This window comes from Lynx rufus, unplaced genomic scaffold (genome assembly GCF_022079265.1).
Source record: "Lynx rufus isolate CCGP_SWC_20201006 ecotype Redwood Valley unplaced genomic scaffold, mLynRuf1.p SCAF_5, whole genome shotgun sequence".
Classification (NCBI taxonomy): Eukaryota; Metazoa; Chordata; class Mammalia; order Carnivora; family Felidae; genus Lynx; species Lynx rufus.
In genome coordinates, this window is record NW_025814867.1 from 140,402,965 (window position 1) to 140,419,351 (window position 16,387).

At 40.6% G+C, this 16,387-nt stretch overlaps 1 protein-coding gene and 1 non-coding gene across 8 annotated transcripts in view; both read right to left on the bottom strand.

Moving 5' to 3' along the window:
* The window catches only part of APP (amyloid beta precursor protein), a 272,775-nt gene that overhangs the window by 47,843 nt on the left and 208,545 nt on the right, over positions 1 to 16,387 (bottom strand). For all 7 annotated transcript variants that reach the window (XM_047099054.1, XM_047099050.1, XM_047099055.1 and 4 more), the window contains 2 exons: positions 14,854 to 14,982; positions 13,862 to 13,961 (listed from right to left, as the gene is read on the bottom strand). In XM_047099054.1, the coding sequence (XP_046955010.1) occupies positions 13,862 to 13,961; positions 14,854 to 14,982 (229 nt within the window). The remainder of the gene's footprint in view (positions 1 to 13,861; positions 13,962 to 14,853; positions 14,983 to 16,387) is intronic.
* LOC124527395 (U6 spliceosomal RNA) lies at positions 5,120 to 5,226 on the bottom strand. The gene has a single exon (XR_006965853.1). It is a non-coding gene; the product is annotated as a U6 spliceosomal RNA (small nuclear RNA).

Sequence of the window (16,387 nt, forward strand, 5' to 3'; positions counted from 1 at the left end):
TATATTAATTCTCAATGACAACAATGGCTATTCTATTTCAAGACTAATCTAACTGTAATCTAAGGCTGTTTAAGAATTCTTAACTTTTTGCTATTTCATATAAGACTTCTGAATATTTTTTAAAAATGTTTATTTTTGAGAGAGAGAGAGAGAGTGCTCATGTGAGCGAGTGGGAGAGGGGCAGAGAGATGGGGACAGAGGAACTGAAGTGGGCTCTGTGCTGACAGCAGGGAGCCAGATGTGGGGCTCAAACTCACTCATGAATCATGAGATCATGACCTGAGCCAAAGTCAGATGCTTAACTGAGTAAGCCACTCAGGTGCCCCAAGACTTCTGAGTATTTAAGAATCAACTGAGGGGGTAAGAGAAATGCAGTTTTCTGTAGCTCAGAGGTGGGGCCCAGGAATGTGGGTTTTTTTTTTTTTTTAATGTTTTTATTTATTTATTTTTTTGAGACAGAGAGAGACAGAGCATGAGCAGGGGAGGGGCAGAGAGAGAGAAGGAGACACAGAATCCAAAGCAGGCTCCAGGCTCCGAGCTGTCAGCACAGAGCCCGACACGGGGCTTTAACTCACAGACTGTGAGATCATGACCTGAGCTGAAGTCAGACACTTAACCGACTGAGCCACCCAGGGGCCCTAGGAACGTGTATTTTTAACAAGGATTCCTCCAGGTTATTGTGCTTCGACTGGTCCCAAGAACACATTAAGAAACAATGGCTACCAGAATAACAATTTCCACAGGGTGTGTGTTGGATGAACTCCGAGATGCCTTTCAGGTCCAAGGGCTTAGAGCAACCAGACTGAAGACATCAGTGAATGCCAGATACTCTGTGTCCACGGGCTGATGGCACAAAGGTGAAGCAACCACACAAAACAGTGAGGAAAGCTCAAGTTATGTGCTATGGATCAATCAGCTCATTATACTAGCCTGCTCGATTAGTGGGTTGCTCCAAGGGCTTGAAGCCCAGATGAACAAGGCTGTAGGTAAAACCACAACACTCAGACCCAATCGCCCACACAAGCGAACATTCTGTTCCAATGTGACTATTTTTTCGAAAACACATCGTATTTGTCCACACCCAAGTACGTGAAGACCTGCTTTGATTTCTGAAGGGCTATGGCAAGACATATGGAACCCCTTGGCCTTTGGCTGTTTTTATAGCACATTCACAAGTCTCTGATTTTGATCAAGACTCTAAATCAGCCAGAATCCTTAATCTGAACAACGAAAGGTCTGATTCCACTTTTCTGCTCCTTCGAAGAGGTACAGGCAGCAGAGTGGATACAGGTCCATACTGAATGTAGGAAGGGACGTACCTCTTCATTTTACATCAAGGAGTTCTAGAAAGCAAGGTCTCTTTCATATTTTCATACTACATCTGACTTACATCGACTGCATGATAATCGATAGGCTCTCTAGGACCCCCCCCTTTTTTGATAACTGTGTTTTAGTAAACTCATAGATAGTGTCACCTTAAGTTCTCTTATACCTAAAGGAAATACTTCAGGTACAGGAAGACTTCCTCCTTAAAGAGGAAAAGGAGGCAAGACAACTGATGGAGGGACTCATCCTATAAATTCTAAACACGTTCCGGCATGGCCTAAATGCTGGATTAAAGAGATGCCTCCCAATATTCTCATCTATCCCTCCTTTTCTTGAAGCAGTTTCTTTTTTCTCTTCCTCATGATAATGGGCATTTGCTAACAGCAGTTTGGCAACTATTCAATTTGATTCTTAGCAGACAATCAAGGGGCTGTTCCTATTGCTGTTACTATCCTCAAAACACTTTAATTTGGTTAGCTTCCTCCAACTGTTTGCTCTTAGTATTGAAAAAAAAAAGTTGCTGGGGCGTGTGGGTGGCTCAGTCGGCTAAGCACCTGACTCTCGGTTCAGGCTCAGGTCATGATCTCACGGTTTCGAGAATTCGAGCCCTGCACTGGGCTCTGTGATGACAGCATGGAGACTGCTTGGGATTCTCGCTCTCCTCTCTCTCTGCCCCTCCCTGGCTCATGCTGTCTCTCTCTCTAAATAAATAAACTTAAAAAAATATTTAAAAAAAGACAAAAGAAAATTGCTAAGAACTTCTAGAACTCACTTTGACTGACATCAACTACCCTAATAAATAGAAAGGATAGCAATCGTGTAGTAGGAAGTATTCCATTCCTTTTCACCAGAATTACAGAAAAACTGAGAGCTCTGTGGGTGACCATGGAATTTAAATAAAATCCTGGGAGAAGAAAACAGAGATGCTCTAATGCTTTCACTGGTTATTTAAATTGGTGGCTTAGACTATTTCGTTTCTTGGAACGTTGCATTTCAAGCCAACATCACATACTGCAGTTCCCCTATAATTTTAGAGGCACTGAACCCCAAAACGAGAGAACGATAAACTAAAGAGGTGTCTGAGAGGGGGAAACTGAGTCTTGTATATCATTCATCCTTTTCTAATAGTTACTTTAAAGGTCGTAATGCTTATCAAAAAAGTATAAGCAGTACTGAGGGGCATGAAAATTATAAGCAGCAGTGTCTCCACAAGTGTCCCAGTGTATCCGCAGGCATCTGGTGCGAAATTAGAAAAGACGGCACGTTTTATGTTTGTTAGGGAGAGTCAAATGGTCCTGCAGGTTACACCCTTATACTGGGCCGTAGCTAAGGTAAGTGACTTTCCAGTTACCCTTGTCGTGACAGCAGTAGGACAAGATTTTTAAAATGACTAATTTGAAAAAATTATGTTTTGATTTGTACTATTTAATCATGAGAGTTGTGCATCGTCTATGACTGCTCAGTAATTATTTATCTTTCCCTGTGAACTAGGGCTGCTGTAGTCTATGAATTAAGCAGATACAATAATTCACTCAGGTTTTTTTCTTAAACATTTTTGTTGTGGCATGCAGTTTTTGTCATGTGGATTTACGTGATAAAATGGGCTCCCTGGGGTGCTAGGACAGATCCTTACTGTTTATTCACTTTTCGCAAGTTAAATACATTCTAAATCAGTCGTTCACAAAGTTTAGCATGCATCAGGGTCAGCTGGACAGCTTGCTAAAAGATCGCTGATCCTTACCCCGGTGTTGCTGGTTCAGAAGGTCAGGGCTGGGACCAGAGAATGTGCATTTTTTTTTTTTAAAGTTTATTTAAGTAATCTTTCCACCCAACATGGGGCTTGAACTCACGACCCTGAGATCAAGAGTTGCTTACTCTACTGATTGAGCCAGCCAGGCGCCCCGGGGAATGTGCATTTCTAACAAGTTTGCAGGGGATGCTGATAGTGCCAGTCCTAGAACGGTTCTAACTGAAGAATTCCTTGGAGACAGGCATCTGTAATTACTTATATTGAAAATCTGCTTCAGGAGAGACAAATGCATGATATTTGAGTCATACCCTCCAAGAGCTTTTACTTAGGATGCGGCAATTAGTTGACTATCCACACATCAAAACAATAGTGGGCACATGTAATATACAAAATATATGATCAGAGGACAGATGTTTTGTGTTAATCAAAGGTTTAGAAAGGGAGATAACATGAGAGGTGGGGTTTTGAAAGCTGATTGGGCATGCAGACAAACAGAACAGCATCAATAAATGTATCCAGGCCAGGACTGTAGGGATATTATCAGCTCTCCTGGAAAGTCAGGTTCACGCAGAACAAAAGGAATAAGTATCTGCCCTGCCTGTCCATGGTTATTTTGAGGACCAAGTGAATCTTTATGAAAAGAAAGCAAAAAAGAAAATCAGTCATCAAAAAGAAGGTAACCAAGTACGTAAGATAAACTTACAAAAAATATCCATAAAATCTTCCATTAAATTATTTTTCTTTCTTCCTCTATTCCTTTTTCTAAATACATTTGAGTGGCACCAAATGAACTACGCCCGCACAGTCGTGAAAATGGTTCCCTGTCCTGGCTTGGGAGACTGCCTAACGCTGTGTATGATTTGAAGGTCTTCAGCCACTGACATTCACAGAGCTAAAACCTTTATGTGGGATCCCTGACAAGCGATTAAGCCCTGGCTAGCGATTATTACCTTACGCTTTCAGAGAAATCTGTGCTTGTCCTGCATAGAAAAATCTAGTGGCAATTATGTACGAGAAGGCATGGTAGTTGTCAATTTCCGTGTGTTGATAAATGACTTTTAAGCAAATACACAATACAAATGTGACAAAAAATCCTGCAAAAGGTGCAACGTAGCCGATTTTTATGTCCTTTCTAAACACCTTAGCATTGACTTAAGTATTCAAGGGTGTTGAGTCTTTGAACTTTGGAAGCCATCTCTCCTGAGTCACATCTGCTGAAAGAGGGGACACTTTCAAAGAAAAGTTGTTGAGGCTAATTAAGTAGCTCTCCAAACCCAGTTTTGTTTAGCTAGGTGTCAGCAGTGAGGTAGAACAAATACCAGGGGATACAAAGACATCAGAACGGAGTGGGTCTTCAGGTCTTACTAAGCAGAAGTATGATGCTGGGCACATCACCGTTTCTCTGAGCTTATGAAACGATGTAGTTGAGCCAGCTAAAAACTAAGGTTCCCTCCTCTAATAATCTTCAGTGAGTAAGGAAGGAATGGCTGTCAGATATTACTACCTAATACCAAGAGACATGGCAATCGACATCCCTCAGCTTAATGAGCAAAGTCTCCTTCCCGACTATCTTTACCCAAAGTCTCCCCAGGCAGATTCTAAGTAGGAAAGATTGTGCTCTACACATGCAATATATCTACCAATGAGCATGGAATCTGGAATATGGTAGGCATTTAATAAATACTTATGGAAGACCCAACATCCTTGATTCTTGGATTCCCTGGCTGTTTACCACAGCAAATGATATAAATAAATGTGTATGTACTTTTATTATGGCAAAACGTACATAACACAAACCTTACTATTTTAACCATTTGCACGTGTACAGTTCATTGGCATTAAATACAGCCAGTGTCGTGAAATCATCGCCACCATCTTTCTCCAGAACTTTTTTATCTTCCTAAACTGAAACTCTGCACCATTAAACCCTAACTCTCCATTTCCTCCTTCCCCCAGGACCTGACAAGTACCATTCAACTTCCAGTCTCTGAATTTATTACGCCAGATACCTCTAGTTATACTCTAGATATAAGTGAGATAAAAAAAAATATAGGACACTCCAGAAATTTGCATCTCATACTCGCGTTGGAGCCGTGTTAATCTTTTCTTCATTGTTCCAATTTTAGCAGGTGTGCTACTGAAGTAAGCCCCACGGAGATACTTCTGAAACCTTCTAGTACTGCTTACAAATTCTGTGAGTGGTTACTGAGAACTACTAGTACTCTAGTACTAGTACTAGAACCTTCTAGTACTGCTTACAAATTCTGTGAGTGGTTACTGAGAACTACAGCGTTTGTTAGTGATAGGTCAGTGGCAAAGGTAATGTTAGTTTTCTTTTTATTTAATAAAATCTGTTTGATAATAGAAAACTGTAACAATTTAAAAACTGTAACTATTAGCTGTAACTATGAACAAAGTTTCGTAAGTGAAAATTTTAGAAAATGACTTACTGGTATCATTGGAGACTTACAAACAGCAAGAAGTGTATGTTGTTTGGTCATAGTCATTAAGGAAAGAAAAGTTTTCCTTTTTTAATGTTTATTTTTGAGAGAGAGAGAGAGAGAGAGAGAGAGAGGGAATGAGTGGGGGAGGAGCACAGGGAGAAAGAATCCCAAGCAGGCTCCATGCACAGTACAGAGCCTGACCCGGGGCTCAATCCCATGACCCTGGGATCATGACCTGAGCCGAAATCAAGAGTTGGACACTTAACCAACTGAGCCAACCAGGTGCCCTTAACTCATGTTTCCACGAGCATAGGTAAATAAATAATATTTATAAAAAATTAAACATATTAAATAGGCTATTTTAAACCCACTGTTTTAGGTCAATAAATCTGTGCATAATAGTTGAAATTAAGTAGTACCCCTGTCCTGGGCCTCTGACCACTTGGTTTCTGACTCTCAGTCCAAAAGATTCTTTCTGAATAGTATTTTGATTCATACCCAGTCAACATTCCTTTGCACAAGTGCCTCATAATTTGAAACAGGTTAATGGGTTGATCTCTTATTCTCGATCAGAAATGGTTCCCCGCTGTCCATGACTGACTTTCTCAAGCAGCCCACAGTATATATGACAGGAGAACAGTTAACCAAAAGTAATGGGGCTAACTAGGGGAATACACTGTCAAATGTGTTTCTGAGTTAAACAGCAAGAGGCAAATTAACATTCTTTCCATACCTTGCCTCACATGCAAACACATTCATCTCATTCCTGGTGAGTCTTTGTGGAAATATATTTCAAAATTAATCTCAATTTCAATGCATCTCTATATCCAGGGTGGCAGAAATACTGCCATTTTTTTCTCCTTTTTTAAAAATACGGACCTTGACGGCAGCTGCTTGCAAAAAACAAAATCACCAGCTTTCTTCCAGTCTAAAATCACTGGTTGTTCCCAAGACTCGACCAAAAAAAAAAAAAAAAAATTCAGGACACATCTGCTGTAAGGTTCTATGCCAAGAAGTAGCCTAGCAGCCACCACTGTGGTCAAACTTTACTCCTCAATCATTTTTAGTTGCTAAGGATTTCTTTTTGGAATTTGATTCAAATTATAGGGCCATACGTAAGAGCTGATGAGTTAATAGAAAACTCCTGAGCTGCGCTGGATCATCAGAGGAATTGGTAGAGCTTAGTGTGGAAGGCACTGCCTCAGCTTCACCCACGTGGTCAGGGTGCACACACACACACACACACACACACACACACGAGATACGGCATGAGAACAGACAAAAACTACTGATGTGTACTGCTCATCGTAATTAAAGAAAAAGCAAAATTCCGAGTAAAAGGTGACAGTTTGCTAAATCAATTTTCCTCCTACTTCTAGACAGTTAGTTACCCTCATAAATGGGGCCAGAGTGGAATCATCTCATAATGGATACCTCTTCAAGGAGCGATGGTGCTTTAAAAACAACAGCAGTACCACCCAGATTGATCTACAGATCCAATGCAATCCCTTTTAAAATTGCCACTCTCTTTTTTGCAGAGATGGGGGAAAAAAAAGGACCCTAAAATTCATATGAAAAGCAAGGGGCCCCACACGGCCAAAACAATCTTAAAAAAAGAACAAAGGTGGCAGACTCATACCTCTCAATTTCAAAACTTACTACATAGCTACAGTAATCAAAACCGTGTCATACTGTAAGAAGACAGACATACAGAGCAAAGGAATGGAATTGAGAGTCAAGAAACAAACCCAGGGGTGCCTGTGTGGCTCAGTTGGTTGAGCATCTGACTTTCGGTTTCGGCTCAGGTCATGATTCCAGGGTTGTGGAGTCCTGAGTCGGGCTCCACGCTGAGCATAGAGCCTGCTTGGGATTCTCTCTGCCCCTCCCCCTCCTCGTGTACACTCTGTCTAAAATAAATAAAATAAAATAAATATAAAATCTACCTAATTGAGAAGTCATTCGTTATGAAAAATGAAGAGTATGAGTCGAATAAGTTGATAGCTCTCTCTCTCTCTCTCTCTCTCTCTCTCTCTCACTTTCTCTTAGGATTTATTTTCTCCTTGATTCCCTTCCTTGACTAACAGTTATACATATAAGGATACTTAAAATTCTCGGTACAAATGAATGTCCCATTCTGTCGGTTTGGCAAGTGCTATAAATATTCTATTTTAAACTTAGACTACTTTGGATTCATTAAATCCCAAAATCAATAGGTTTGTTAGGGGCAGAGAATGGAAACACTGTCTTTGAAATAAACATGCTGAATTTTTCCCAAAGAGTAGAACATTTTATCAAGAGGCCACAGTAAAATTGTAATAATAAATTAGAAGCATTCTTTCATTAGCACTAGTTTCTTGGTCTCCTGCCACATATTTCAATCCTACCCCATTCACTGTGGATTTATTCAGCCAGAGATCCTTCCAACATCTGTTTTATAATAATACGTGTTTTTATTAATTTTGAATGCTAAAAGGAAAAAAAACAATCTCAGGGTATGAAACAATTATGCCTTCCTTTCCCCTTTCCTTCCTACTGCCTTTCTCATAAATTGGTTATCACCGCGTTCTGCGATACAGCCATCTCTCAGTTGTGAGCGCCAATAGTTTTAGCCTTGAGGTAGCTGCAAAAGGAAGCACGTTTGATAAATAACCTCAGAGCTGATAGAAAAGGTAGAAAAGAATCTTTTAGCACAGACTTAAGGAAGATTACAAAGGGCAAAAAAACCCAACCATTCTGAGATAGCAATTTGCCAACGTGAAGGTTGGGCTGAACAGCAGAGGTGAAGGGACTCTGCCTTTTGGAAGGGTTAAAAGACAATTAAAACAGAATGTGGACAGTCAAGAGGGTGCATATTTTCATTAAAATATGGATTCTATCATTTGCTGAATGAAAAGCAAAGTCCTAAACAGCTATTTTAAATGAATGAGGGGATTTTTTCCCGTCTACAATGTCTTAAGCCCTTTTTTTTTGCAATAAAACTTCATAATTTGCATGCAAATGACTTTTTTTTAAAGGGAAAACATTAAGTAATATATGGCTGTGCCTGGGAACTTGCACATAATAATTCAAACCGAACTGAAAAATTGTTATAAAATAATAAGAAAAGAAGCTTTTATAAAACTAAGAGGGCCATTTTGATAATCCTTCTTACTGGGGAAGCAAATCAAATAAATAGCCTCAGACTCTGATCGACAGGAGAGTCAAACCAGACAACATACTTAGTAAGTCGAGTGTCAAAATATGTGAATTGGACAGATAACCAAAGAGCAGAGGGTCATGGAAATTATATCAAATTGCTTTGATACCTTTGCCAACTGCACCCAGTTTGTTGGCTTGATCATTTACACCCACAGAGGACGCTGCAGCCAAGGAAAGAGATTTGTTTGGTGCAACATTGTTAGACGCTAAGGAAGGAGCTCAGGGTGGGTCTTTGGGGTTATGAAGGAGTCCATCTGATCAACCTAAGTGAAGGAGCATCTATCTTGCAGCCTGGGGATTTGCTTCAACCTTGTCTACAATTACTAATACCTATAAACACCAGGTCCTCTGCTAGATCCTAAGGATGCAAAGAAGACCAAGACGTGTCCGGGAAGAGGATGTGGGGTGGGTAGACATGTAAACAAATAATTAAATACCAAGTGGAGTGTTAGAGGTGGGTACATGGTGCTTTAGACGCTGTGGTTAAGTAGAAGAAAATTCTACGTGAGAGAGGAGAACGGGTAGTAGAGAAAGCATGAATGTTGGACTTGGGTAGACCTTGGGTCCAATGTCACCATCACCACTACAATCTGTAAGGACAAGTTAGCAACCTCTCTCTAAGGTTCGGTTCGTTTTTGCAACTGCAGACGGCGGATGCTATCATTGAATTCATCAGTGTTGTCCCATGCTGCTAGCTCCCATGCTGCATTTGGGTGAATTACAAGAAAGCTCTGCTTCTTCAAGTGGACATGGCCCAACATCAGAGGGCTTGGCTCTGTGAGTGGGATGCAGAATGTCAGCTGTACTCTTCACTTAAACCACCTGCCGCATCTGTATGTGGTGGCCCTGGACCTCAAGGGTGCATGTTCACAAACAACTTGGACTGTCAACATCATCCTACACACACACATTAGTTTGCTACATGGCTGTCACTCAACTACCAGCCCTTCTCTCTTGCTCCCTATACACTAGTCAAGGTTTTATAGGAGCATGGACCTTTCAGTTGAGTATTGAAGGATGCCATTTTTGAAACAAGGAAGAACCATTTACAGGTCTTGAGAATGGTAAGAAATCATGGCTGCAGGAGAGGAAGGTGTCATGGATAAATATAGGTCAACTGGGAGAACCCATAATGGAGACTGTAGTATGAATCGATTTCAAGAGAAATACAGTGATTTCTTCCTTATACACACTGGCTGAAGTGTGAGCAATGTGTGGGATATTCTGATAGTCTGGGATATGTTACTGGGATTTAGTGGACAGGCTGTTGCTAGACCAAGGGATTTGGAATTTCCTGGGGTTAACAGTGAAATAGCACAGACAGAGCGGATTCCTCAGGAAAGCAAAATGGCGAACAAGGCCAGAGCCGAATTCACTGGCATGATGAATGCTATGGTCCAGTCAGTCACTTTACCGTTCGTACAAATTTCATGCCAATCCATGCCCTTCCCTTCTTTCTACTATGGCTAGTTTCTTCCTCATTTTTGTTCCTATCAGAGAATTCTACTCTAATGGGAACATAAATTTAGTGAAACAGATACAGCTGTGTCACTAAAGCTTCCAGCAGTTCCTGAGACTGGCAAAAACCCTTCAAGAGCACCTGTTTTCCTTATTTAATAAAACTACTGTTATTTTTTCTCTAGATATTTTACTGCATTAAACATGTCCTAATTGCCCACATTCATAAGCACAAACTTTTATACAGCAGGCATGCATTCACAGGTACTTCCAATCTTGCTTTGCCAGTGGATCTAAATTTTAGTATCCTTCTTACTTGCACAGAACTGGCTCTAAATCTAAAATTTGACTATATAGGGGCTCCTGGGTGGCTTGGTCGGTTAAGCATCCAACTCTTGGATTTGGCTCAGGTCACAATCTCATGGTTCATGGGCCTGAACCCTGAGTCAGGCTCCGTGCTGACAGTGTGGAGCTTGCTTGGAATCCTCTCTCTCTCTCTCTGCCCCTCCCCTGCTTGCTCTCTATTTCTCTCTCAAAAAATAAATAATCATTTAAAGTTTGATTATATTAAAAATGCAAGTCAGACTAATGACAAAGACTATCCGAAATTATTAGAAAGAGTACAAGAAGTAAACTGGAAGAAATCTATGAAGATCCTATTTAGAAAGTAGGCTAAAAACCAAACAAAAACCAACCCCAACAACTTCTACCGTGGAAAATTTAAAACTTTTACAAAAGGAAAGAGAATACTACGAAGGGCTCCCACTCTGCTTAAACAGATTAGCACTGTTGCCGACCTTCTTTCATCTAGATTCGTCCTTTAAAAGTGAGTTATTTTTAAAAATTTTTTAACGTTTATTTATTATTGAGAGACAGAGAGACACAGAGAGTGAGCAGGGGAGGGGCAGAGAGAGGGGGAGACACAGAATCCGAAGCAGGCTCCAGGCTCTGAGCTGTCAGTACAGAGCCTAATGCGGGGCTTGAACCCACGAACTGTGAGATCATGACCTGAGCTGAAGTCGGTTGCCCAACCAACTGAGCCACCCAGGCGCCCCTAAAAGTGAGTTATTTTTAAATCTTCCTTCAAATGAAGAAGATAACTAAGCTCAATCCAGAAAAGGCATTCTCCCCAGGGTGCTCTCTTCCATAGCTTTGATACTGGGAGCTCTAATCGGAGGTAAATAGGTCTACTTCATGGACATTCATGAAGGCAAACGCCTTGTTCTACAGAAAACAGCCATTTAAAAATGGAAGCAAGAAGGATTTTTTTTAAAAGATTATTTTAGGATTTGATATCTAGTACATTTAGAAGGACAATTTTTTTTTTTTTTAAACAACATGCTCACAATCCAACTTCAGAGTTGAGGCTTGTTTTTTTGTAAGAAAAAAAAAATCCCACGATTCTAAATTATGTGAATATCTTCCCTGTCAACTGAGATCTGAAGTTCACTATATTGTCCTATTCTTAGGCATTTTGCAACACTCAAGATAGCTGAATCACCATCTGTTCTGTGGAAGTGGAACTCATGAGTGGCCACTGTTTTCAGTAGCATTTTGCTGAATAAAAAGCTCTGATAATTTAGTGAGAAAGAGTCCACCATAATTACTGGGTGAGGTCATTAACTTTCTAATCCTTTGCAATAGCTTATTCCCCTATAGTTTGGTATTACTAACAGCATCTCAGTTGAAGACACATAAGAAAATAAGCTTATTAAGACAGGTACAAGGCAAAAATGCATTCATCCAGAAGATCTGAACTCCACTTCATTAAGAGTGAGGATTTCTTTGATTTTGTCCCTTCTACAACTTATTGGAGGACTTTCTTTCTTATGTTTATTTTTTTAATGTTTATTTTTGAGACAGAGAGAGAGAGAGAGGGAGTTAGTGAGCTGGGGAGGGGCAGAAAGAGGGAGACACAGAAACCAAAGCAGGCTCCAGGCTCCAAGCTGTCAGCACAGAGCCTGATGAGGTGCTCGAACCCATGAACCATGAGATCAAGTCAGACACTTAACCAACTGAGCCACCCAGGCATCCCTGGAGGACTTTCTTTTCTCTTTTCTTTCTTTTCTTTCTTTCTTTCTTTCTTTCTTTCTTTCTTTCTTTCTTTCTTTCTTTCTTTCTAAACGTGTTTAATTTTGAGAGAAAGAGACAGAGCACGAGTGGGGAAGGGACAGAGAGAGAGGGAAACACAGAATCCAAAGCGGGCTCCAGGCTCTGAGCTGTCAGTACAGAGCCTGATGTAGGGCCTGAACCCACGAACTGAGAGATCATGACCTGAGCTGAAGTCAGACGCTTAACCAACTGAGCCAACCACGCGACCCTGGAGGACTTTCTTATACTTCCTCAACACACAGTATTTAAAGGTTCCTTCCAATTTTCTATCCCCAAATACATCGAACAAGAATACTCATTTCTTTTAGAAACATAATAGCATGAAAGATTAATTGGAAAGCCTGTCTTCAATCCATGGTCTACATTAAAAACTCTCCGGACTGTCCTCTTAAGATCTTGGTCAACACTGACTTGAGTAGAAGTTTAGAGAACACTATCATGAAGTCTCTTTTTTAACCATGTAGCCTGAAGGATACTTGAATCCATCTGTTAACACATAGTATGAGCAGACCGCCATCACCTGCTACATGCCGAATACTTGAGAGCAATACACACAATATTTACAAGGCAGGACTGAGCTAGAAAAGAAAGAGTACAATAGCATTGGCACGAAATGTAACAAAGCAAGCCAAGTGGTGTTTCAGGCACTTTTACAGGAGGAATTCCTGTAATGGGTGTACCCATCTACAACATCCTGGGTGTTCTGATTTCAGACAACCTACCTCTATTTCCAACCCAATTAACAAACGGCAGGTTTGTTATGGACAGGGATATATTGCTTATTTCCTGACAGCTGATGGACCAATCTCCAGGACACATACATTTCCTTTAGATTGAAAGATTCATTAACATAACTGCCATCTATGGGCTTTTGCGTGGTAAAGCCAAACAAATATGGGCATTCGGCGGGGGTGGGGGGCGGGTTGTGGAGAATGATATTATGCGATACTTCACTCCCTTTCTAAGAAAAACAAAAATGTGAAAACGCACTGATTTGAAATATTAAATATGACGTTAGGAAAACTAGGGACATAAAAGACAGTGGACACACAACGCCAATTTCCTGGTTTTGATGACGTATCATAGTTCTGTAAGATGTTACTGTTGAGGAAGGGGGGTGATGTGTATACTGGACCTCTCTGTATTAGTGTTCCATGAGTGTGTGATTATGTCAAAATAAAGGCTTAATTAAAGATGAGAGGCACATATTTACTGAAGTTTAAACAACAACACGGTTCAGAGAACACACATGGCCATTGGGGGTGGGGCATCAGAAAGAACGGTTACTGAACTTCCATGTCAGAAGACACGGTTTTGTGCTCTTGCTCTACTACGGAGGACATGTGACACAGGCAAGTAAGTTTCTTAAATTCTAGGTTTGAGCTCTTTCACCCATAAAATGGAAATATCATGCCCACGTGTAAGGTTATGATTAGTTCTTTCCCCCCTACCCCCCGCCCTGCCCCGCGAGAGCACTGGAGATTCCTGCTGCAGACGAACTCAGTTACCTGATTTTCTCCTACAGGAGAGAACTATGTTTAAAGGTTCGGCATGAAAAGAGCAGCTGACTTACCAACTTCATCCTGAATCTCCTCGGCCACGGCAGGCACATTGTAGAGCAGGGACAGAGACTGGTTCATGCGCTCGTAAATCACACGCAGATGTGTCATAACCTGCGATAAAAGGAAAAGTTTTTTCCTCACCGAGCACCACAGATAGATACAAATTTCCAAAATAAAACTGACAAAATGCTGGAACTTGTGACCTAAAAGGGCATTCTTATTTTTCTTGTTCTTCCATTTTTTTATTCTCTAACTTCAGAGCTGTTTTCAAGTTCCTATTGTATTGTATGCTTGGAGCCATAAATTACAAGGCCAACTGAAAAGAGCATTTCTGCCCAACACTGATTCCTAATATTTAGACTCCCTAAATAACCCCTAATGCTCTAATTATATTTCTGCACAAATTTTCCAAAAGATAGGCACACATTTCAATTTGACTGGATCTTTCTCTTCCCCCCTTCCTTCCTTTCCTTCCTCCCTCTTTTTCTATCGATCGATCGATTGATCGACCTACCCACCTACCTACCTGTTTAAAATTCTTCTATTTCAGGAAATGTAAAATTTCAGATTGCCAGAGGTAGATTTCATCTGTCAACCATTGGGAATGTGAATAAAACACATTATTACAAGGGCTTCACCTAGGCTCCCATTATATCCAAGCTCTGTGGTAGCAGTGGAATTTATGATTGCCTGTCACAATCTAATTGAACGAATTTTAGAGGTTTCGGTTAATACAACTTTGGTTTTCTTCACTTTAGTCATCAGAGTTTTAAATGGATCCTTAAGAATCGGCAGCATGGACACTCAGGATTTTTATATTCCTTATTATTTTCATAAATCAGGAAATGTCAAAGCCCATGTTGGTGTAAGACAAGCCTGTAGAATTTACCAGGTATTAAAGAACTCTTGCTACAGAGGTCAAGCGCCCACAAGTACTCAGGGAATACCTTGCAAGGCCACTGTGCTATCAAGGTTGCACATGATGACCACACTCAGTGCTCACCTGGGACCGGATCTGAGCAGCTTTCTTTGGGTCCACCATGCGTACGTGTTCAAAATGCTTCAGGGTGTGTTGCCTGTCCTTCTGTTCAGCGCGGACATACTTCTTTAGCATGTTGAACACATGACGAGGCTGTCGTGGAAAAAAAAAAAACCCACACCTTTCAGGTCTGTGCAAAATACTGCTTCTTCCAGGGGCTCTGGGTCAGAGGTCCCACGAACTCATCCCATCATGTGAAAGGATTATGAGTCATCTTTTTGCAATTTTCCCACTACTTTCTTAATGGGTAATTACTTAGTTGATTGGCCATTTTTCATTTTGACAAGAGCATTTAGCATTCGGCATACAGGATGACTGTCCTTAATCAACATTTTCTTTTTAAATGGCAGTATACTGCTACAGAAAGAGATGATTTTTATTTTTAAGAGAGAGAGAGAGAGTATGTGCAAGGGGGGGAGAGGGGCAGAGGGAGAGAGAAAGAGAATCTTAAGCAGGCTACATGCTCAGCGCAGAGCCTGATGCGGGGCTCGATCCACAACCCTGGGATCATGACCTGAGCCAAAATCAAGAGCCGGACGCTCAACCAACTGAGCCAGCCAGGTGCCCCAAAGAGATGGTTTTGGAGCTGTAATATTTATGTTAGGTCCCTCCCCTCTCCCCAACCAAATATATAGGGGCATATGTAAGACTACATTTCTACATGCGTAGTCTTAGTGCTTATCTCCATAGTAACACTGCACAAATAACCCCATCACCAGTAGCGTATAAAATACAATAATCAAGATGAGAAAAATAATAGACAACTTAACCACTACTAATTTGTAGGCCAAGGAATAACTCACAAGCTTTCAGGCACGTTAGTTTCCCAGGAGAAAGGCCAATGTGAAACTGTAGTTATTTTACTTTGAAATGTAATTAAATTCTTTCTATGCCATCAGATTCTAATTCTTTCAGCAACAATTAAGTTTCTTGGGTGCTTTTTTTTTTTTCCTGATTGGTTATATTTCATTTTTACTCTAGAGTTACTTGAAAACATTCATCCTAATAAAAAAAAGGACAAAGGCTCCTTTGCCTTCAATGATTCCATTGCTATGTGTATTCTACTATAGCATCCTACTATGTGATTTTGTGAAGTGATTTCCAAAGATACATATTTCTTCTTCATTAAAACAAACAAACAAACAAACAAGCAAACGAACCCTATGAAAGTTCATGTCAGGAATAGAATTTTCGTCATTTGGGCAAACCCAGTTATTACTAACCAGGTCATGGGCACCTTGAAAACTAGCTGGAAGGTACAGAATTTATTTCCAGAGATGGTATATTGGGAGTAGGGCGAAGGCCGTAGCATTTTATGGGATGTTCCTGCCCTTCTCCTTTGGCTGAGTTAGGGGTCACCTCCCCGATATCCCGGGGAGAAGTGGTATCCTTTTTTTATACCCCATGAAATGCTACATATATCTCCATTATTGCACTTACCACAGTCTATTAAATTACTTTTCTTGTATTTTCTTTTTAAAGTTTACTTATTTTGAGA